This window comes from Cibotium barometz, chromosome 13 (assembly GCF_041138505.1).
Source record: "Cibotium barometz isolate CiBa-2024 chromosome 13, ASM4113850v1, whole genome shotgun sequence".
Taxonomy (NCBI): domain Eukaryota; kingdom Viridiplantae; phylum Streptophyta; class Polypodiopsida; order Cyatheales; family Cibotiaceae; genus Cibotium; species Cibotium barometz.
Window position 1 is genome coordinate 39,875,778 of NC_141058.1, and position 22,629 is coordinate 39,898,406.

Below are 22,629 nucleotides of genomic sequence, written 5' to 3' on the forward strand. Positions count from 1 at the left end.
CTCTTTTGGAGAAGGCAAGAAAATTAAAAGGAAGCAATCCTAGCACTGTTGAGCATGCATTGTTCAACAAAAGCAATTTGAAGTGTTATAATTGTGGCAAGAAAGGGTACTTTCAAAATTAATGCAGGTTCAAAGACAAGCCAAAGTGTAACTTTGCCTCTTTATGAGAGTACAAGTCTTAATCTTGTAACCTAATTGTGCTTGAGTCTAATACATACATTATGAGTGTACTTAGGCACCATCCACCGTACGTTTAAGTTAATCATATGTGATTAGTATGTTCTTAGTGTGTCATTAGGTTAATTAGATTCTTGTAGGAGGTACCATGAATCTTAACACTTAGTAGCATTAAAAGCCTCGACATTTTTCCTTCCAAAAACGCTATTAAAACGCTATTGTGCTCCTGATGTGTTATAGTGATTTACGGTCTCGTATTCCTGGCTCTGCCAAAGTCTATGTTTCTACACCTATGGAGACATGTTAAACCATGGTTACACATTGCCTTCCACACTTGGACAAGGTTAGCACAATAGGTGGTTCAAGGTTGTCATTTGCATCTCTCCTTAGTGGTGAGTGAACATCAAAACCAATGACGGTGTCTCAAAGCTCATAGGAGGAAAGAATAGCCTTAAGCTTAAACTTTTAGAGAGGATAATTGGTGCCATTAAGCTTTCCATCAACATTGAATAATCATGGGCGGGGTCTTGCAGAAGATGTCATTTCTCTAAGGGACTACTACATCAATTAGAAAATAAGTTTTGTACCAAGCTGGAGCTCTGATTCCATGTAAAATAGAGCACATCCATCACCCTCAGAAACATCATGAGGGTGGAGCATTTGATACATGAAGCTAGAGGAATTTAACTTATTCAGAGTTTCAATTATGATGTCTCATTAAACATGTGATAGTTTACACTACTTCAGTTATGTGTATGCATGTTGCTTGAAATCACGTCTTGAAACACTTGTTTGCACATTGTGTTCATGTGATAGATGTGTTGTTTGCTTGTTGAAGCATGTGAAGGTACCATAGAGGTTTATGGATTACCATGTGGATATCATGTCACAGGGTGCATCGCACGAAGGTGGTCGTTTGAGACCTTGACTCCTCTCGACCAAAGGTACCACAAATGTTCATCGATTACCGTGTGTGAATATCATCCCGAGGGGTGTGTTGCATGAAGGTGGTCATTCGAGACCTTGACTTCTCTAGACCAAAGGTGGGTATGCTTCTCTGGCACAATTGGTGTGATGGACAAGGAATCAGCTTCAGGTGATTCGGGCAGGGTGGTGCTTGGTGTCTAGGTATGGAAATAGATATACGTGGCCCTTGATGCTAAAACTGGAGTGTGCAAGATTTTAGGATAGGTGACGGCTGGTAGAAGCAGCTCCTTGGATAGTGGGATTGCAAACTTTGGTGAATGTGAGACATGTGGACTCCTCTATGTGCTTGTCTCCACAGAGATCCATGAGTGATTGGGCTCATCACAGCGGTGCATGACACATGTCATCCTATTTGAAGATCAAACATTGGTCTAAGGAAGTGGTCTAAGTAAAAAAAGATCAAACATTGGAAAGTGGTGGCAAGGTGGACCCGAGTTTGTGGGGGGACTTTCCAAAATGAAACCAAATGGTATCTTAAACGTACTTATGATGACTTTTTGAAATCTACTCTAGTCTTGGAGCTATTTTGAATTGTTATCGTCAATCTATGGGTATTTTTTGGAGAATTGCATACTCTTTGTCTGTCTATGTCTCTCTCTCTCTCTCTCTCTCTCTCTCTCTCTTTGGGAGCTCGACAACTACAAATACACACACGTGTGCAACTATGTATATGGAAGATTATGTAGAATGTTTTAAAACTTTTCCATAGCATTTTTTTTTGAGAAAAGGGAGTTTCAATCATTATTTTATCCATTACACTTAAAACAGTGTGAAAAGGGAGTTTCAATCATTATTTTATCCATTACACTTAAAACAGTGTGAAACCTTGAAGTGGGTTTCCCACGGTGCAAGGCGTGCGAATGGGCGGGTTATTCGTTGTTTGGGCATCAAGGGAAAGAAAGAACGCTCTGCTAATACGCTAATACAGAGGGGGTTCCATTGAATCATCTAGCAAGCAGATTTTGATATACATACAGATGGTAACCCCTTTCTTTGTGCTAGTGCGTTTTTTTTTCTGATGCTAAATCAGAGAGAATTAAACTTTGTAATCAACAGTTAGGATTCTTCCTGTCTTGGGGAAAAACCCTTAATGCTGTCAAAAGAAATAGAGAAAAAAAATGTCACTAAACTCTCATGGAATACCATGCTGGTATGGTCATTCTAGCTTTTTGTTTATGGTAATTGGGTTTTGTTTTGGTTTTGATGTTGGGTTTTTTTCTGACTGCATCTGCTTTGCATCAGTGGAGATAATGTTTTGTGATATGGGGATTATGTTGGCATGACTGTGCCTGAAGGTGTAAGGAGATGCTAACAGACTTAAGCTTTTTGTGATTAACTTGAAGTAGATGCTTGCATCAGACTGGTGGCGGTGCACAGCACGAACAGGGCGGCGGAGTGGTAGAGCATATTGGCGGCAACACGAATAGGGCGGAGGAATGGCAGGGTATACTAGCAGGAGTGTGAATAGGGGGGTGGCCACTAGCGCGCGGTGTGAACAGCGTGGCGGAATGGCTTGTGAAGGTAGCGTGAGCCAGTCAGCGGGTGGAATTGATAGAATGTGCAGCGGAAGAAGGGAAAGTGGAAACACAGGGGGGGGAGAGAGAGAGAGAGAGAGAGAGGAAACACAAGTGAGAACCTGCTCTCAATATCATCATCCAAAGGAATGCCAAGTACACCGCTCCTCTGGAAGAAAACAACCATGTAGGCTGCGACGTGCTGCTCCAAATAATGGTTCCAAACCCAAGTGTAAGAACACTCCCCGAAGTCGTATGTCGTGTATCCAGCCTGGAGAAGGTATGAAATACCTCATAACCAACCAAGATCATATCCTGTAGATAATCAATCTTGGGAGAAGCAAGCTGCTCCTCACTGCAACCTCAAAAGAAAGAGTCAATTTGCTCCAACTCTGTACCAAGAGTAGCTAAATTCTGTACAAAAGCATCCTCTGAAAAGATCGGCATCGCAAGATGTAAAGACTTTGTAGAAAAGATGGGGTCCATCTGCTCAAACTCCGTACCATGAGTTGCCCAATGCTATACAAAAGTACACGCCACTGAGGTGGGCATCGCAAGATGAAAGACTCCACATCCCCCTCTGAAAAAAGAAGTCGTCGGACTGGTACAAGCCCAACCTAATTCTGATCCAAATCCAAAAAACTCTGGAAAGTACCACTGTGTCCCAGGCATGGTTAGCAACCACAGATCCAAAGCATCCCACTAGGTCCAAAAGTCCATCCTCCAAAACAACAAATCTGCACACCGCATCAAACTACTGGTAGGGGGAGGGGCTGTTAGCAGTCATCTCCTGTCTGTATATTTGCACCAGGGCCTCTGTGTTGTGGGTGTGCTCGCCCGATTTAGGTGTTTTCTCATTTTTTCTCACTCTCCATATTTTTTTCCTATTTTTCCCTATGTTTACTAGGTGTGGGAGGTTGTCCTGTGGTTCTGGGATTGGTCCAGGTGTAGCCGACCGGTTTTGCTGCTCCTTGTCTCTCTCTGTAGCTAGCCGACTACACACGTGTGGTGGCCGACAGATAGGAGTTGGCCCGTTGTCATTTATGCAAGTCGGGTGTCCTATGTTGCTGTCGGCTGTCCTTGGCTGTAAGCCGATTGGACCATAGGGGCCATATAAAAAATGGCCCCTTGCCCCCACACATGTATCATTCAGTTTAGGGATTTTCTTGTGTATATATAGCAGAGTTACACGCCTCTCTCTCTCCTTCTCTATTGCTGTATTTTTTTGCAGTGCACTTGCTCTTGTGTTCTCAGATTTTGTCTTCATCTCCACTGCATATTCTAACATGGTATCAGAGCTCTAGGCTCTTGATAAATCTTGGGAATTGTGTGAGCAAGAGGGGGGCTGTTTTGTTACTGATTGGTGGACTGTTTTGGACTGTTCGGGAAGAGGAGAAGCAAGAGGAAGGTGGGCCAATTTGTTGGACAGTCACTTGCAGGTTTAAGTTCTTCTTTTTTTTCCACCCACCCACTCTTTTTAGTTACACCCCCGCAATGGCAGATTTACTTGAGATGGCTGAGAAGCATGTGAAGATCCTGACACTCCCCACGTTCCTAGTGGACCGTCAGTTGGACGGGAACAACTACGGCATATGGAAGGTATTGATGGAATCTGTTTTGGAGTCTTACGACCTTGTTGATTTCATTGTTGTTGGGGTTCCACGACCGGAGTTAGAGGAAGGGGAGTTACCCTCGATTCGGAAGGAACGTGAGGCATAGGCACAATTATGGGATCGTGTCAATGCCACGGTTCGGTCTTTCATTTTCCTCAACTGCACACCGCAATTAATCAATCATATCAAGCATATGACGCTGGCCAGAGATATATGGCAGCATTTGGCTTCTCTCTATGACAGGGTATCGCCCATGAAGAGGATCTCCTTGGAAGTACAGATGTGGGTGATGAATTCTGCAAAGTCGTCGTCGACGATGCAGGAGCACATCAATAAGTTGCAGGCTCTTCAGCAGGAAGTTCTCTAGGCTGGGAAAGAGATATCATTGGAGGATATGGCCATCACTTGCTGTTGCATTTGCCCTCTCAGTACTCAGCATTTCACTCTTCTTTGATTACCAGTGGCAGGCTCAGCACCAACACATGGGAGGAGCTTGTGTCCATGGTCTTGGACCAGGAGGAAAGATTCTTGAACCCTCCACAGGGCGGAGGTTCGGAGGCCTTAACTGGCCAACGATCGAAAGACCGGAACAACAACTAGGGCAAAGGGAAGGCTTTATCGGAGAAGTCTTCTGAGAAGAAGCCTGATGTAGCCCGAGAAAAATTGAAGGCCGAGAGGACCTGCAATGATTGTGGCGAGAAAGGCCACTATTGGAGAAAGTGTCCTAAGGGGACCGGGAAGAGTGCTGATCCTTCAGCTTCAACTACAAAGACTCCAACCTTTGTTCACTTAGAGATGAGGGACTCAGATGCTTCATCTTCTTCGAGCGAGGAGGCAGTTGGCTTCACCGCAAAAGGATACTTGGGAGTGGATTCTCGATAGTGGTGCTTCCAGGCACATGACTCCTTCCCGTGACTTCTTTTTGGATCTGAAACGGTAGTCAGGTCGCATTTTCATTGGCGACAATTCCACAATTCCGATACACAGTGAGGGCCGGATGGAGATCATTCCCGATGGCAAGGGGGATAAGCATTCCTCTCGTGTTCTTTATGTCCCAGCACTTGGTTTTCATCTATTGCCAATGCATGAGGTATGCAAGACTGCTTCCGGGTGGAGTTTGAGGAGCATTCAGTTGCTCTACAAGACTGCGAGACTGGCCAGGTTGTTTGGGAAGGCGGCGTGGAGAATGGTATCTACAAACTCTCTGCACTCTCCTCATTGACAGGTTATCAGGTTTGTGACTTGTGGCACTTTCGGTTTGGCCACTTAAATGTGGATGCGCTGCGAGCGAGCTTTCCGGGGCCAGATGGTGGTTGGCTTGCCAGATGTTGGCGGTAGGCAAGGGCGTTGTAGTTTTTGCATACGTGGTAAGCACCACAGGGAATCCTTTCCGAAGCAGGCTTCCAGAGGCGGGCTTCGAAAGCGTTGGAGTTGGTTCACACTGACTTGTGTGGACCTATGCAGACACCATCCTTGGGAGGATCTCTATACTTCATGCTGCTTGTTGATGATTGTTTTGGATTCACATGGGTCTATTTCCTTTCTCAAAAGGACCAAGCCTTTGCTTGGTTCAAGGAGTGGCATGTGATGGTGGAGAAAGAGTCTAGATTGCTGGTGAAGACTCTTCGGTTTGACAAAGGAGGTAAATTCTCTTCAAATGCTTTTGTGAGATTTTGTGCAGATCATGGCATCAAGAGGGAATTGGCCAATACAGGTTCGCTATCAGAGAATGGAGCGGTAGAACGCAAGAACAGGACTGTGGTGGAGATGGCGAGGACGATGCTGGAGCATCGTGATCTTCCTCGTCCACTTTGGGGAGAGGCTGTGGCTACAGCTGTCCATATCCTCAACCGGTCTCCGACGACTTCAGTACCTAACATGACTCCCTTTGAGGCATACTTTGGCGGGAAACCTGATGTCTCCCATTTCCGTGTTTGGGAGTGATGTGTATGTACACATTCAGAAGAAGCAGAGGGGGAAGCTCGACTCCAAGTCCCAAAAGCTTATATTTGTGGGATATAACTCTCTTTCCAAGGGATACAGGTTGTTTGATCCAGAGAGGAATGAGATTGTTGTCAGCAGATATGTGGTCTTTGATGAGCATGTTCCGGTTTTCACTGTTGATGAGCCGCCACTTCTTTGAGACCAGAGGATTCTGAGATTCCCAGTCTATTGTTCCAGCTAGACAATCTCAGTCAGTTCAGGAGGTTGAGCCCGCAGATGGAGGTGAGTCCCCGCAGCAATAGGAGGCTCCGCGTTCTGTTCGAGTACCCAGGTGGTTAGTGGACACCCTTCGGGAGTCAGGTGTCACGGAGCTTCCCTCCGAATGGACCATAGAGGACGGACCTCGAAGATCGCACAGAGTCCGTGACAAAAGTCATTCAGCGGAGCTTTTAGAGGTAAACTATGCTTTGATGTCTCGTATCATGCGGGACAAAGAGCCCACTTCCGTCAAGGAAGCCCTTGCACAGGATACTTGGAGGAAAGCCATGCAGGTGGAACTGAATGCCATCGAGAAGAACAACACTTGGGAGTTGTTACCGAGGCCTAGAGGACGGACCTCGAAGATCGCACAGAGTCCGTGACAAAAGTCATTCAGCGGAGCTTTTAGAGGTAAACTATGCTTTGATGTCTCGTATCATGCGGGACAAAGAGCCCACTTTCGTGAAGGAAGCCCTTGCACAGGATACTTGGAGGAAAGCCATGCAGGTGGAACTGAATGCCATCGAGAAGAACAACACTTGGGAGTTGGTACCGAGACCGTCAAAACAGTCAGTCATTGGTGTCAAATGGGTCTTTAAGACCAAATATGCGTCAGATGGGTCGGTGGACAAACACAAAGCCAGACTCGTGGCTAAGGGTTATGCTCAGCGCCCAGGCATCGACTATGAGGATACCTTTGCACCGACAGCGAGGATGACCACGATTCGGACCGTTCTTGCCCTTGCTTCTTCTCCGAGGTGGCCTGTGTATTAGATGGATGTAAAATTTGCGTTCCTTAATGGTGACCTGCAGGAGGAGGTGTATGTTGAGCAGCCTCTAGGCTTTGTGGTTCCAGGATCAGAAGGGATGGTTTACAGGTTACGGAAGGCCTTGTATGGTCTTAAACAGGCTCCCAAGGCTTGGAATCAGAAGATTGATTTCTCCTTTCTCCGGACTAGATTTCAGAGATCAATTGCAGATCCCAACCTGTATCTCTTTCGGGAACGCGGCATGGTCATGTTAATCATCCTTTATGTGGATGATCTCATTCTCACGGGCGGTCATGTGGAGCACATTGGAGTGACAAAGGCTGCCTTATCAAAGGAGTTTGAGATGACCGACATAGGCTTACTCCACTTCTTCTTGGGATTGGAGATCTGGCAGACCTAGAGGGGGTTTTTTGTCTCTCAGTAGCGGTATGTTCATGAGCTTCTTGAGGCCTTTGGGATGGAGAACTACAAGCCTGTTATGTTGCCGATGGACCCGAACACATAGCTGACAGTGAATGATCCTTGTGAGCCAGTTGATGCCTCTCTGTATCGGAAGCTAGTTGGTTCATTGATCTGGTTGCTAAACACTAGATTGGACTTGAGCTTTTCAGTGGGGCTGTTGAGCTCATTCATGCAGATGCCGTTGAAGTCTCATTGGGACGCATGATTGTGGATCTTGCGGTATCTGCAGAGTACGAAGGATCTTGGACTCTTCTACACAGGAGGGGGGTTGATGGATGGAGTCCGACTCCAAGGTTGGAGTGACTCAGATTGGGGAGGAGATCCAGACACGAGGAGATCTACATCAGGCTATAGTTTTACCCTCGGCTCAGGAGCAGTAAGAGGCAACCAACTATTGCCTTATCATCGACAGATGCAGAGTACCGGGCTGCTTGTGGTGCTGCTTGCGAGGTTGTGTGGCTGCGGAGGTTGCTTGGTGAGATCGGGTTTCCAAAGAAAGAGCCCACAGTTATCCAGTGCGATAGCCAGAGCTGTATGGCTATTGCTCGGAACCCGGTCTTCCATACCCGGACCAAGCACATAGAGATACAATATCATTTTGTACATGAGAAGATCTTGGCTGGTGACATCTTGCTTCTTTATTGTTCAACGGAGGACAATGCGGCGGACCTCTTCACGAAGTCTCTACCTTAGGCTATGCTCCAACGGCACTCCAGCTCCGTGGGGTTGGTTCCACATCCAGGAGCTGAGAGGGGGTGTTAGCAGTCATCTCCTATCTGTATATTTACACTAGGGCCTCTATTGTGGGTGTGCCCGCCCGATTTAGGTGTTTTCTCATTTTTCCCCACTCTCCATATTTTTTCCCTATGTTTACCAGGCGTGGGAGGCTGTCCTGTGGTTCTGGGATTGGTCTAGGTGATAGCCGACTGATTTTGCTGCTCCTTGTCTCTCTCTATAGTTGGCCGATTGCACACGTGTGGTGGCCGACAGACAGGAGCTGGCCGACTGTCATTTATGCAAGTCGGGTGTCCTTGTTGCAGGCCGACTAGACCATAGGGGCCATATAAAATGGCCCCTTGCCCCCACACATGTATCATTCAGTATTCGGGATTTTCTTGTGTATATATAGCAGAGTTACACGCCTCTCTCTCTCCTTCTCTATTACTGTATTTTTTTGCAGTGCACTTGCTCTTGTGTTCTTAGATTTTGTCTTCATCTCCGTTGCATATTCTGAGAGGGGCATCCTTAGAAGCATCACAAAGAGAGGCAGAGGTAGACTCCTAACAATGAGGAAGGGAAGCAGGAATATAAACTGTAATGGTAACAAGATCCCAAGAATCAGCAAACAAACAAATGATCCATGTGTAAGGATCACACCTCACAAGCAAAACAACCTCCTTTCTCTGCAAACACTGCGAAGAACACATGCTCGGACAAAATAAACTCCGCTCAGGATCTCTGAAAAGATCACTACTCTCCTCCAAAATCTGTAAACTCCTGTTACAGAAGAAAGTCTCCACAGATACAAAACAGTTCCCGAAACTGATCCTAACGTGAAGTAGCTGGAGATAGGTCCCCTCTGAGTATAGAAAACTCCTGTGGGAAGAAAAAATGCAGGCAAGACTCTGTTGTCTAGCAAAAAACAGCACTCCACCGCCAACAGAAGGCAAGGAACATGAAGAAACCGGGTAACTGCGAAGGCCAAGAACAAAACACAGGTATAGATGCTCCAAAATCAGCAAAACGCTGACTGAAATCAGAAATTCAGTATCCTCCTCAAGGACCAAACTGCCTCCAAAGCCACAATCCAAACAAGAAACCCCCTCTGCAAGTGATCTGTGTCCACTGGAGAAGAAAACGCAGCCAAACAAGGGCTACAAACCTGAAAATTCAGGCCAATTAGTGTCCACACCTCCTATGAGGAAAAACGCTGAAGAGAAGGTACCTTCGGGTCCAATAGATGAAGCCCAGGTGAAGGTAAAGCTACCAGTAAGAGCAGTTTAGAAAAATGCAGCAACCATGGTTGCAAATCTGAAAACGCTGAGGTATTCGGGAAAAAGGGCAAACTCTGGAAACGCACAAGAAATAGGTACACCCAAGCCTCAGATCAGCAAATCGGCATCAGAAAACCTGAAGGAGAAAAAACGCAGCATGTAGGCTGTTGCTGTCCTGCACAGAATAGGCAGCCAGCCATAGTCGCAAGGGACGGGGGACGGGGACGGGAACGGGATGGGGGACGGCCGTATGTAGGGAATGGGGACGGGGGTAGGAACGGCACTTAAAAATCACTTTGTCGGTGCCACCCACTCGCCTACACGGGCAAAGCTCGCATGCCCATGGCCGTGCACTGCCTCCATGAAAGTTGAGGGAGAACTGTGAGGGTGGGTGGGGGTGTGTGTGCACTGTGTGTGTGTGTGTGAAACTTGAGAGAGTGTGTGTCTTGAGAGGCTAGAGCTTGCTTGTGCGAGAGCTTGAAACTTGAGACCTTGGCCCTTGAGGCTTGCTGCTTGAGGGAGAGTGTGTGTGTGTGTGTGTGTGAAGAGCTTAAGCTTGAAGTGTGAGAGGGAGTGTGTGTGTGTGTCTTCTTATAGGGAGGGAGGCAAGAGAGAGGCCAAGGCCCAAAGCCTCAAAGGCTCAAGGCCTATGAGCCAAGGCTAAAGGCTCACGAAAAGCCCTCCCCAAACAGCCAAAAAAAAAAGTGATCGTTGCCCAAACATCAACCTGGGGTGTTCCCATGCAGCCGTCCCTCACAACCGTCCCCTCCTGGATCCGTCCCCGGAACGCCGTCCCTTGTGCGAGAGCTTGAAACTTGAGACCTTGGCCCTTGAGGCTTGCTGCTTGAGGGAGAGTGTGTGTGTGTGTGTGTGTGAAGAGCTTAAGCTTGAAGTGTGAGAGGGAGTGTGTGTGTGTGTCTTCTTATAGGGAGGGAGGCAAGAGAGAGGCCAAGGCCCAAAGCCTCAAAGGCTCAAGGCCTATGAGCCAAGGCTAAAGGCTCACGAAAAGCCCTCCCCAAACAGCCAAAAAAAAAAGTGATCGTTGCCCAAACATCAACCTGGGGTGTTCCCATGCAGCCGTCCCTCACAACCGTCCCCTCCTGGATCCGTCCCCGGAACGCCGTCCCTTGTGAGGGACGCCCAGTTGGGGACGTCCGTCCGTCCCCGTCCCAAAGTGTTCCCGGGACGGCATCCCCCCGTTCCAAGGGTTTGTCCCCTCCATCCCCTGTGACTATGCAGCCAGCACTACAGGGGGGGTAGATGCTGCTGAATACTGAAGACTTGCTGCAAAACTGCTGTAGACAACACCTGTAGAAAAACGCAGCACTCCAAGGTGCTGCTGGTGAAACTTGTAAAGGATGACCACGGGCTGCAATGGAGAAGCGCCCGGAAGAGGCAGGTGAGCAGCAGCAAACCTGAGAAGAAAAAATGCAGATCTGTCCATCTGCTGAAAAATGCAGAAACGCAGGAGGTAGAGGAGGGAGCATCCAACACTGAAGATCGCCGGCGCTCTAATACCATGATAGAATGTGAAGCGGAAGAAGGGAAAGTGGTAACACAGGAGAGACAGTGAGAGAGAGAGAGAGATGGAGAGGAAACATAGGTGAGAACCTGCTCTCAATATCATCATCCAAAGGAATACATGCCCCAACAAGAGGGGAGAAAACCTCGTATGTGAGGGACTGCAGCAAACAATGCTAAGCAAGCAGTGAATAATGAGGGAGGCAAGCCAGCTATATATATGCCCATATGAAGGCAGCCGACTAGGGAAAAAAGGTCCTCCACGACTAGGGGAAAAAGCCCAAGACTCCATAAAATGGGGAATAATACGGGAAAACATATGTGAGGGGTCACCAGCCCCTATAGCTAACATGGTCAGCCCTAGAGGCTAAAATAGGACACCAAACATGAAGCTAGCAACAAGGAGATGATGTCTAACAGGAATGGTAGCCACTAGCGCACACAGCGCAACCACAGCTTCATGCCATGAGAGAATGTGACAAAGAGAGAGAGAGAGAGAGAGAGAGAGAGAGAGATGAACTTTATCTTGAATTGCAGGCAGGGAAAATCATTGCAAATCTAATCCTATTGGGATCGGGGGTTTTGCTAAGAGCATTTTCTCAAGCTTACCGTCAAGCCATTGCTAGTAAGATAAATTTCTGCAGCAATGCACTACTTTGACAAAGACCAATCTGAAGTTAATTTTTCATTCATTCACAGTAACTATCTTTAAACACACTACTTTTATTCTTTTGAGAAATCTGTGCAACATGCTTTTTGATATTGTTAATCAATTGTGTGTTAAGATGCGTCGAAGACGGGTGTTGCACAAGAAACAATGCAAAATCTAGCCGCTAAGTCAAGCAAGGCGATGACTGAGCAGGAAGCAAGAATGATTTTGGGTATAAGTGAAAACACATCTGTGGAGGAGATGCTACAGGTGAGTGGAGTTTTTGGAATCTCTTCCTACTACAAAAGATGGTGATTTTAAGTTATTTTTTACAGTTCCAAGTGTCAGGGGGGCATTTCATGAGAGGCTAATTTATTGTTTTTTAATGCATGCATTTGATGCAAGAAAATAGAGCAATGTGTGATTGCTCTCCAAATCATGTGGACTGTATGTAATGTGTAAAGCTTTTGGGTTTCCCTAACATGCCAACTTTTGTTGATAGTTTCCTTCATGAACTTACGTTGGGTATTCCAGTAAGATCTTTCTCTGAACTCTTTTTACTCTTCTATGATTCTGTAGAAAGATATGATGAGTCTCTATGCCAAAATAGTGTCCCCCTGGTAGTAAGTAGTCCACATCTATGCCGCCTGAACTTAAGGAGAAAAAGACCCAAACATGTAGAGAGTGCTCCTCATTCTCAATGTCTTTGAACTCACAAGTTGATAGACTCTACAGGATTCTGCAACTGTGGATCACCATTAAGTCTAAATTGTATCTTCACACTGAATGTGCCTTAAGATATCCAATAGAAATTATCATATCACAAGGCACATGACTCTGTTTATATCCTGGTCACCAAAACCTTTCCTTGGAGATTGGTGTAATTTGTTCCACGCAGATATGTAACTTAGTGGGAGGGTGACACTATTTTGGCAAATGTGTGGCTAAAACAAGTATGTAGCCCTGAATCTTGCCCTTGCCTCGAGAACATTTTGTGTAACCAATGTCTTGCACTGTGACAAGTATTCTCAAACGAATAGTATTTTCTCATCCTCTGATGTGCACATGTATAGTGATACCAATAATGTTTCCATCCCTCTTCTCCAAGGCTTTTTCTTCATGCACTGCAGTCAATTTGAGGGTCACATCCCTATTGTTGGTGTGCAAGTCTTTTCATGTGCAATGGGCATGTAGGGGGGACAGAAAGACATTGTGTTTTCTAAGCTCTTGACGTTGGATTTCAATGTGTTTCTGCAGAAGTATGAAAATCTTTTTGAGAGGAATGCAAAGTCTGGCAGCTTCTATTTGCAGTCGAAAGTCCAAAGAGCAAGGGAACGCCTAGAAGCTGTACAGCAGTCAAAAGCTAGTGAAAAAGCTTAGCATGAGGTGACATGATATAGTACTGAAGTGTATGAGGTTTTGTGCAAAGAGGGTTATAATTGCAGGAATTCATCATGGGCAAAGTCATCTCATTAAGTGCCATTCCATTGTGCATATAACAAAGCTAAATACATTGAAAGTATTTCATTTTCAATGTTTTCTACCGGTTGAAACTGCTGTCACTACAAAATATTGCCCATTGTAAAAGACTCTGGCTGACGGGGTCATCTGTTTAGATGATCCTTGGACTGTTAGGAGTCATGTGATATAAAAATTGCAGCCTGCTTAGATGATCCTTGGACTGTTAGGAGTCATGATATAAAAATTGCAGCCTGCGGGAAATCCTTGCAATGCCTGCACCTCCTTTGTGACAAACCAAGTTCAAAATGTGATGAACTGGCTAACTCAGGAGTCTGCTTGGCCAGGGGCTTGAATGAAATAAATTCGGGTGTTTTCAATTAATCAACGTGCACATTTCTGGGTTTCACTGGGCAGTGGATGTGCTTTCTCTCTTCGTCCACCTGCCTTGCAATCATGTGTAAACCATCGTCTTTGGAGGCATGTGTTCCAGAGTAATTAACCAATCAGAGCCCTTCATTACCTCTGCGTTCTTGCCGGCTAAGCATGATGTCAAGCTGGTGAGAGTTCTCCAATCAGCATTTGAGAGACACTGTTCACCGATAGGAACTCCAGGAAACACGGCCCCTTGAAGGGATGACAGGTCAAGGTTGTTTCCTGAAACAAGGTTGGCCTACAGGCCTCCTCTGTTCCAACTGGGTATAGTGAAGGCAAGAAGGCTCCCTATTCCATAATGTGGAGGTGAAAAGGATGGGCATTGGCAATGTAGCATTGATGGAAGGGTGCATCATCTCAACAAGCTTGAACCGCAACTAAGAAGCATCAAATTAGAATGATTGTGTGTGTAAACATTGTTCATACATTGTTCTAAGTCAATGATTAGGGCTTTGCTTGAATAACCTTCAAATGGAATGTCAAAGGTCCTGACCTTTGGACTGTTCACAACTGTTCATATTCTATATCCATTATTATAATCAACATATATGAACTTAGTCTATAACCATACAATGAAGTAACATCTAACAATGGAATTTGTCGCTAAAATTGAACATTATTCTCCTCTTAATGGTCAACTTGTTTTCTTGTACACCAATCATACCTCTGAAATACTCAAACTTGCGTTTTTAAGCGTCTTTGTAAGAATATTTGTAACTTTTTTTTTTTGGTAGATCAATAGACAAGTTTCACTTCTTTTGCTTGTATCTTTTCGCGAAGAACTTCAATATGCTTTGTCTTGGAATGATTCAAGGTGAATACAGCTTTGGTTGCCACGAAATGTTTATAAGATTTCTCTCTCCAGTTTTTGAGATGTAAAGGTGTATGAACTTTATCTTCTGTCTCTTATAATCATTGTTCCTCAGAAATGGAAAAAGATATTGTTTTACCCAATTTTAGTCTAGAGAAAAAATGTTTAAAGGTAATTCAAAATTGAGATATTTTTGGATACAATCATTCTCCTGATATCTAAAATGAATTTCTCTGAAACAGAAGCTCAAAATAAACTTTTCAATGTGCATTGGGAATTAATTGAATATGTGTGTAAGAGACTTTAGCTTAAGGGTTTACATTTTTAAATTTTTTTGGATTAAGGTTTAAATAAAGTTTCAAAGGGTCAATAGGATTAATCTAAGTGTTGGGATGATAAAAATACAAAGAATAAAAAAAAAAACCAAAAAAATGAGAATGCTCATTTAAGATGAAGAGTTGACTGAGTACAGGGATTATTAGTTAAAAATATTGGTATATTAGTAAAAAAATGAGATTTTGATAAAATGATGTATTTTTAACACCTCAGTAAGGAGAGAAAGTCACTTGAGGTAGGCGTCTTTTTTATCATTATTACTTGGCTTTTTAATTAAAAAAAATCAAGATATTTTATCTCTCCTCTCTTAGTGTAAATTGGATAAAAAAGGAGGTCAATTGATCTAAATCTTGTCTGATTTAGGTCAAACTGAAGCTCAAAGGCTCTAGAACCCAGTTGGACTTGGTTAGTGGCCTCTCTCACCTATAAATAGACCCCCATTCTTTTATATTTTCATCTTTGAGCAATACCATGCTAGTATTATCTCTTATCCCTCTAATTTGCCTCTTCTCTTGAGAGCTTTGAAGCTTCTCTATTCTCTATTCTCTCTTGGAGATTATCCTTCCTTTCTTAGTGGCCAAGGACTTGCTTGGGAGCTTCACTTCTAGCCAAAGAATCAAGCCAAATTCAAAGGTAAACTTAATTTAATAGTTTTTTTTCAATTCTCTCAATGATTTTCTTCTTCTCAATCTCTCTAAAGCTTGAGAAGCTTTCAAAGCAATGATTTTTTTTTCTTCAAATCAAGCTTTTCAAAGATTCATAATGTCTAATTAGATTAATGTTAATCTTTATACTTAATTATAATTTTTTTTGAAAAAATCTCTCATGAAAAGAATAATCACTCTTTATGGCTAGATCCTTGGTAGAAGGATAATTCTTGATGATAATCTCTTTATCTTAATCCAAACTCTTAGCTTGAGAAGCTAGAGAAAGATTAGTTATTTTTATGATTTTTAATCCAGAAAAAATTATGATTAATTCTTTTTAACTTGTTTATGATATAAAAAAATCTTATTAACTCATTCTAAATTGAAAGTGGATTATGCTAACATTTTTAGAAATGAGAAATGGTTATTTTAGATTAATCAAGAGAATTAATCATAATTATGGTTATAATTATGCTATATATGCATAATTTAATTTTAGTCTAAAAGAGGAGTTTCTATCATATTTTCATTACAAGTATTCATTTTAAAATAAAAAATTAAATATTCTCAGTAATTGCAGTGAAGTTATAGCAAAAATTTTCAGAAAAAAATATAAATCTTATTTTTATGCATGATTTTAATAAGGCAAAAAGAGGAATTCTTATCATATTCTAGGCATAGATATTTTTATGCTAAAAGAGGAGTTTTGAGCATTATTCGATAGTCAGAAAAATAAAGAAGGTTATGCACAAATTTTATAGAATCATTCAATTTATGAGAATTATAAAAATGATTCATTTAGATAAATGGATTAGTGTTTATACCAAAAGAGAAAATAATGGATTAGTATAATTAATTTTATAAATCCCATGAATCTTTTATTCAAAAAGAAGAATATTGAACATATTTTATTTTAAAAAATTTGAGAAAGAATGTGAAAATATTGAATGGATGTGAATGGGTGAATGGATATAGGAATAATGTGAATGGATGTGAATGAATGTGAATGGATGTGAATAAATATGAATGGATGTGAATGAATGTGAATGAATATAGGAATGATGTGAATGGACATAGGAACGATGTGAATGTAAGTGAATGGATATAAGAATGATGTGAATGAATGTAGGAATGATGTTAATGAATGTAGAAATAATGAGAATGGATATAAAATGATGTGAATGGATATAGGAATGATACGAATGGATGTAGGAATGATATGAATGGATGTGAATGAATGTAAGAATGATGATAATGGATGTGAATGAATGTAGGAATGATAAGAATGGATATGAAATGATGTGAATGGATATAGGAATGATGTGAATGGATGTGAATAAATATAAGAATAATATGAATGGATGTGAATGAATGTAGGAATGATGAGAATGGATGTGAATGGATGTGAATGAATGTAAGAATGATGAGAATGGATGTAAATGGATGTCAATGAATGTAGGAATGATGTGAATGAATGTAAGAATAATGTGAATGGATGTGAATGAATGTAGGAATAATGAGAATGGATATGAATGAATGTAGGAATGATGTGAATAGATGTGATATGATGTGAATGGATGTGATGTGAATGAATGTAAGAATGATGTGAATAGATGTGAATGAATGTAGGAATGATGAGAATGGATATGAAATAATGTGAATGGATGTAGGAATGATGAGAATGGATGTAGGAATGATGAGAATGGATGTGATAATGTGAATGGATGTGATGTGAATGGATATGAATGAATGTAGGAATGATGTGAATGGATGTGAATGAATGTAGGAATGATGAGAATGGATATGAATAGATGTGAATGAATGGAAGAATGATGAGAATAAATATAGGAATGATGTGAATGGATGTCGGAATGATGAGAACGAATGGATGTGAATGGATGTGAATGAATATAGGAATGATGTGAATGGATGTGAATGATGAGAATGGATATGAATGGATGTGAATGAATGTAGGAATGATGAGAATAGATGTGATATGATGTGAATGGATGTGAATGGATATGATATGATGTGAATGGATGTGAATGGATGTGGTATGATCTAAACGGATGCGAATGGATGTGATATGATTTAAATGGATGTGAATGGATGAGAATAGATGTGAATGGATGTGATATGATCTGAATGGATGTAAAAGGATGTAAATGGATGTGATATGATCTGAATGGATGTCAATGGATGTGATGTGATGTGAATGGATGTAGGATGATGTGAATGGATGTGATTGGATATGGAATGATGTGAATGGATGTAGGATGATGTGAATAGCTATAAATGGACGTGGAATGATGCAATGTGAATTAATGTAGAAGAATGTGGAATAATGAGAAATGATGTGGAAAGATGGGAGTTCTTTGGAAACTGTATTTGTATATGAAACTTGCTTTTTAAAAGACTGTTTTATGTCAAGAATGTTGGGGAAGCATTTTGACTATCTTGTCGACTAAGGTCGTGAGTACCTAAGTGAGAAGGTTGCAACAGCTGACGGAGAGTCAATGAAGGACGTCTCACGTAGCAAGGTCTTGACTAGCCTCGGTTTGAGTAAAATAGTGAGCTTCCGGTAACGGTGGATGAGGGACCGGCCTATGAGTGAAGCGCTAGGTGACCTGCAAAGGAGCCTAGAGGGTGCTGACCATATGGTGCTCGGGCTCTGGGTCGTCGAAGATACCCACGCGTGCGTTGGGGAAGAACACGGGCATGGATTTGGTTGATTGGCCTTGTTGGTCTTCAACGAATGAGTTCATGACTCTTTTACATAGATCTTGTTGATTGATCTAGCTGATCTTCAATAGAGAGTCCATCTAGATTTTTATGTGATTATATTCCCGGTACTATGAGCTAGGAACTATTGAAAAGGCCCCTGAATGAGTAGGTGGTGAGCATTCTGGTTGCCAATGATACCATAGGCACACCAATGAAGGAATGATTGGAAATTGGACTTCAAGCTAGATATTTTGGAGGATTATGATCAGTGATACTATGGTTTCATTAAAAGTTTGCTTTAAAGATAGTTGAATCTGTGAAAGGCAATTTCATATTGGATGCGTAAGTGGTATGTCTGAAATGTATTTTACATGAATCTGGCTAGGGGGCCTGGGAACTCTTTTCCTTGGTACCCGGGGGACAAAACATAACCAAATTTCTAAATGGATCCTATCAATACAGTGGTTGGGCGATTGGCTAACCCATGGGATTGGATGGGGTTAGGCTGGACTGATGGATTTCTAAAATAAAATTCAATTCTATTTATTACGATAGTTGAAGTAAATCACGGATAATCCATGTTCTATGGAAAAGAATCAACGGCTGTGCCTTTTGACGGGGAATAAAGCATTGGTATGTACGGTCCAAGTACAAGTTCCTCCCTTGATCCGGCCATGTGACCTACGGGTTCGGTTGAAATAAAAAAGGGTAAATTAAGGCTCTTGACTACATTAGAATAAATTTTCCGTATCGCCTATGCCTTCTAGGCGAGGGAAGTTTTTTTGGGTACGGTTTTGGGAGAACCGAGGGATTAGTATCTTGTCAGGACATCCGTGGGCGAGGCCCGGAGTGGGAGTCTCTGCCCTGTGCATGAAGTTGCTACTTCCGCTGCGTGCCAGCACCCCTGAATTCGATGCGCAGAGGGGGCAGGGATCTTTCAATGTCAAAGTCGGGTCTTCTTGATTCTCCACCATGATCTTCGTAAGTAATCTTCTAGTCAAACACACATTCACACACCGCATTCTTGGCTGAATTATACTCCGTTTCAATAGAAGATATATATTACAATTGTTTGCTTTTTTCTTCTCCATGAAATAGACGTGGAACAAAGAGAAAATACATTGGCTTTTGATCATCAATATTGTTTGCCCAACTTGCATCACAATATCTTGAAAGTATCAAATCACAAGATGCTCTGTACTCAATACAAAAATTAAAATCGCCTTGTTGAGATACTTGAGTATATGCTTTGTTGCTTTTCAATGTGACTTTTGGATTAGCTTTAAGTTGACTTATAGTACTCACATTGTAAGTTATGCCGGGACGAGTAATTGTCACATATATCAAACTTCCAACGAGTCTAAAAATAGTATTGTTGATTCAATCGAAGTAGAAACTAGTTTACAATCCTTCACGTTGAATCTTTTTAACAACTCCTTGATTGAGTCAAAAACATTCTTGAATCCTTTCTCTAAACCTCAACTCCAAGAAAGTAATGAAGCACACCTAAGTCTTTCATATTAAACTTCTTTGAAAGAATTTGCTTTACTTTGTCAGTAAGAATATTGTAGCTACGAGTGATATTAAGATCATCCACATATACAAGAAGTAACACAATATCACTATCTTTGTGTAAGATATAAAGCTTTCCATCACACTTCTAATGAATCCATTTTGGAGATATTCATTTGGAGCTTCAAATCATACAATGCTTTTGTCAATTTGCACACAAGATGTTCTTTTTCTTTTACCATGTAACCCACTAGTTGTTGAATGTAAACTTCTATTCAAGAAAGCCATTGAGAAATGCACTCTTCTTTATATCCATTTGAACAACATTATGATTATAATATATAGAAATGGCAACAAGAACAGTTTAAATTGTGTTCATTTTAAAACAACTGGAGCAAAATATTAATGCCTTTCTTTTGAACATATTCTTGTGTTGTTGGTCTTGTCTTGTCTTTGTCAATGTTACCATGAGCTTGTAAACCCATTTGGTTCCAATTGCCTTCTTTCCTTTTGGTAATGGGACAAGCTTTCATGTATTCTTTATCCATTGTTTTTTCATTTCTTAGTTTGACATGCTTCTACATAAGATGGTTCAATGTTTTAAAACACATTTCTCATTAATGCAAAATTCACATACCTCTTTATCTTTCTTTCTCTCAAGACACGCTTTGAAGGTCACTAGACTCCTATTGATCTTGCTATCTTCAATCTTCTTAAGTACTACTTTGGAGGCTTCTTCAGTACCTTTGCATGTGAATCCACTTTGGGGTCATTTGCCTCTTCCCTTGAGCTATTTTTTGGATTGAGTTTTGTAGTGATAACATGTCTTCATGATGTGCTAAACCATTCATATTATCACCTAGATCAAAACTTGATATTTCATATCATCATCATTATTAAACCAAGATAAAGAGTTGCTATCCTATTTTTTATGTGAAAATTCAACATTCTTGTGTTCATGAAAGATTAATGATAATCTTCCTCTCATGGAGGATCAAACAACTTGTATGCTTTTTATTTGATTCATAACCAACAAATTTGCACTTCTTGGACTTTGCATCAATCTTTATTCTTCATTCATCCAGTATATACACATATGCATCACATAGCAAAACTCTCTAATGTGAAATGTGTTGTTTGATATCTGAGAGGAGGCATATCATCTAATGCTTTTGTTGGAGATCTCTTTTGTAAATACAGTACATATCTTCTAGCACTTTTGTTGGAGATCTCTTTTGTAAATACATTGCTATTTGGACCGCTTTAGCCCACTTGTTTAAAAACCGTCACTAAGCTTACTTTGTCATTATATGCATCTCCTCTATTATTCTCAAAACCTTTATTCCCTTTCTAATTTTATTTTTCAACTTTGCTTTGACCTCTTTAGAATACTCAAAAGCTTGTGACTCGTGCTTCAAGGAATACACCCAACACTTTTGTGAGTAATTATTAACAAATGTAACGTAAAATAATGAATCTCCATGAGAGTATTGGTGATGGTCCCCAAATATCACTATGGATCATGTTAAGCACTCCTCTTGCTCTATATGTATCATGCTTTGGAAATAGAGCTCTTAATCACTTTCCCCATCATGCATTGCCCACAAACACCTGAATTCATTGGAAGATAAAAAACATACCTTTTTCATGAAGTAAATGAATATCTTCGTAACTCAAGTGTCCAAACTTTTCATGCCACAATTGACTTTTGTCATTTCTTAAAGCTACTAAAATAGTATCAAGAGATTTCATCATTTCTTGCACCACAAGGGAGAAACAACCTTAAAGTTGTTCTTTATGTCTTTGATAAGGCGCCACTCTTTGTAAAATTCCACTTTCATATCTTGATCAACCTACAACATTCCACTAGAATCTTTGTTGATTCCAAATTCTAGTGCATCTTTGACATGTTCTTTCTCACAAGAAGGAAGTTGAATCAAGATATCTCCATATCCCTCAATACCTTGAGTACTATTATCTCTAAGAGTAACACTATTGCAATCCTCTTCCACAAAACTTGAAAACCAATCTTTATGTTAAGTCTATGAGAAGATGCACTGGAATCAAGAAACCTCTCACCATTCACTTGAGCTGAATTGTTTATTTCCATGAGTAACATTTCATTTTTGTGATATATTTGATCAACAAAGTTAGAAGACTATCTTCCTCAATTGAGAAAATTCCTTTGTCTTCACCTTCATCCATTAACATTTTATGCATGTTGCTTGATGCGAAAATTCCTTTCAACATGTCCTTAAGGATTTTCCACAATCCCTATCAACATGTTCTTCTTTTCCACAATAACAATGAGATTTGATGTGGAAATTTTTTGCTGTTGCCATCGATGCCCAAAAGAAGTGTTCTCACTTTGCCTTTGCATATGTCAATTATTGGAAGAATCTGAAACTTCTTCAAAGTAGGGAGTGTGCTCAACGGACCATTAAAGCTCTCCACACTTTAATAACTGGGGGCTAGAGAATCAAGTAAAATAGTTACCATATGAACATCAAAACTTCATGCAAGGTCATGACATTCCTCTTTAAGGTTTGTCAAGAAAGACACCACCAACTGTTGCCCTTTCTTCTTTAAATAACTGGGGGCTAGACAATCAAGTAAAATAATTACCATATGAAAATCAAAAAATTCATCTCTAATCATGCAAGATCATCACATTCCTCTTTAAGGTTTGTCAAGAAAGACACCAACTGGTGCTCTTTCTTCTTTAAATTATGAATCTTTTTCTTCAAGTAAACAAGTTGTATTATTGCTTCATAAACATTGTAGAGGGCTTTATAAACCTCCACTAGGGAATTGGCC

At 41.5% G+C, this 22,629-nt stretch overlaps 1 protein-coding gene across 1 annotated transcript; it reads left to right on the forward strand.

Moving 5' to 3' along the window:
- Positions 1–1,986: 1,986 nt before the first annotated feature.
- On the forward strand, positions 1,987–13,731 carry LOC147632673 (mitochondrial import inner membrane translocase subunit PAM16 like 2-like). Its single transcript, XM_086807478.1, has 4 exons — positions 1,987–2,144; positions 11,778–11,865; positions 12,026–12,159; positions 13,147–13,731. Exons 1-4 carry the CDS (start codon positions 2,142–2,144, stop codon positions 13,267–13,269), a joined length of 348 nt encoding a protein of 115 aa, XP_086663604.1. The 5' UTR covers positions 1,987–2,141; the 3' UTR covers positions 13,270–13,731.
- Positions 13,732–22,629: the final 8,898 nt, after the last annotated feature.

Bases quoted from the DNA above. Each gene is read 5' to 3' on its own strand.
- LOC147632673 (XM_086807478.1), top strand. The intron at 11,866-12,025 runs GTAAGATAAATT...TTGTGTGTTAAG, and splicing joins TTACCGTCAAGCCATTGCTA to ATGCGTCGAAGACGGGTGTT. The intron at 12,160-13,146 runs GTGAGTGGAGTT...GTGTTTCTGCAG, and splicing joins CTGTGGAGGAGATGCTACAG to AAGTATGAAAATCTTTTTGA.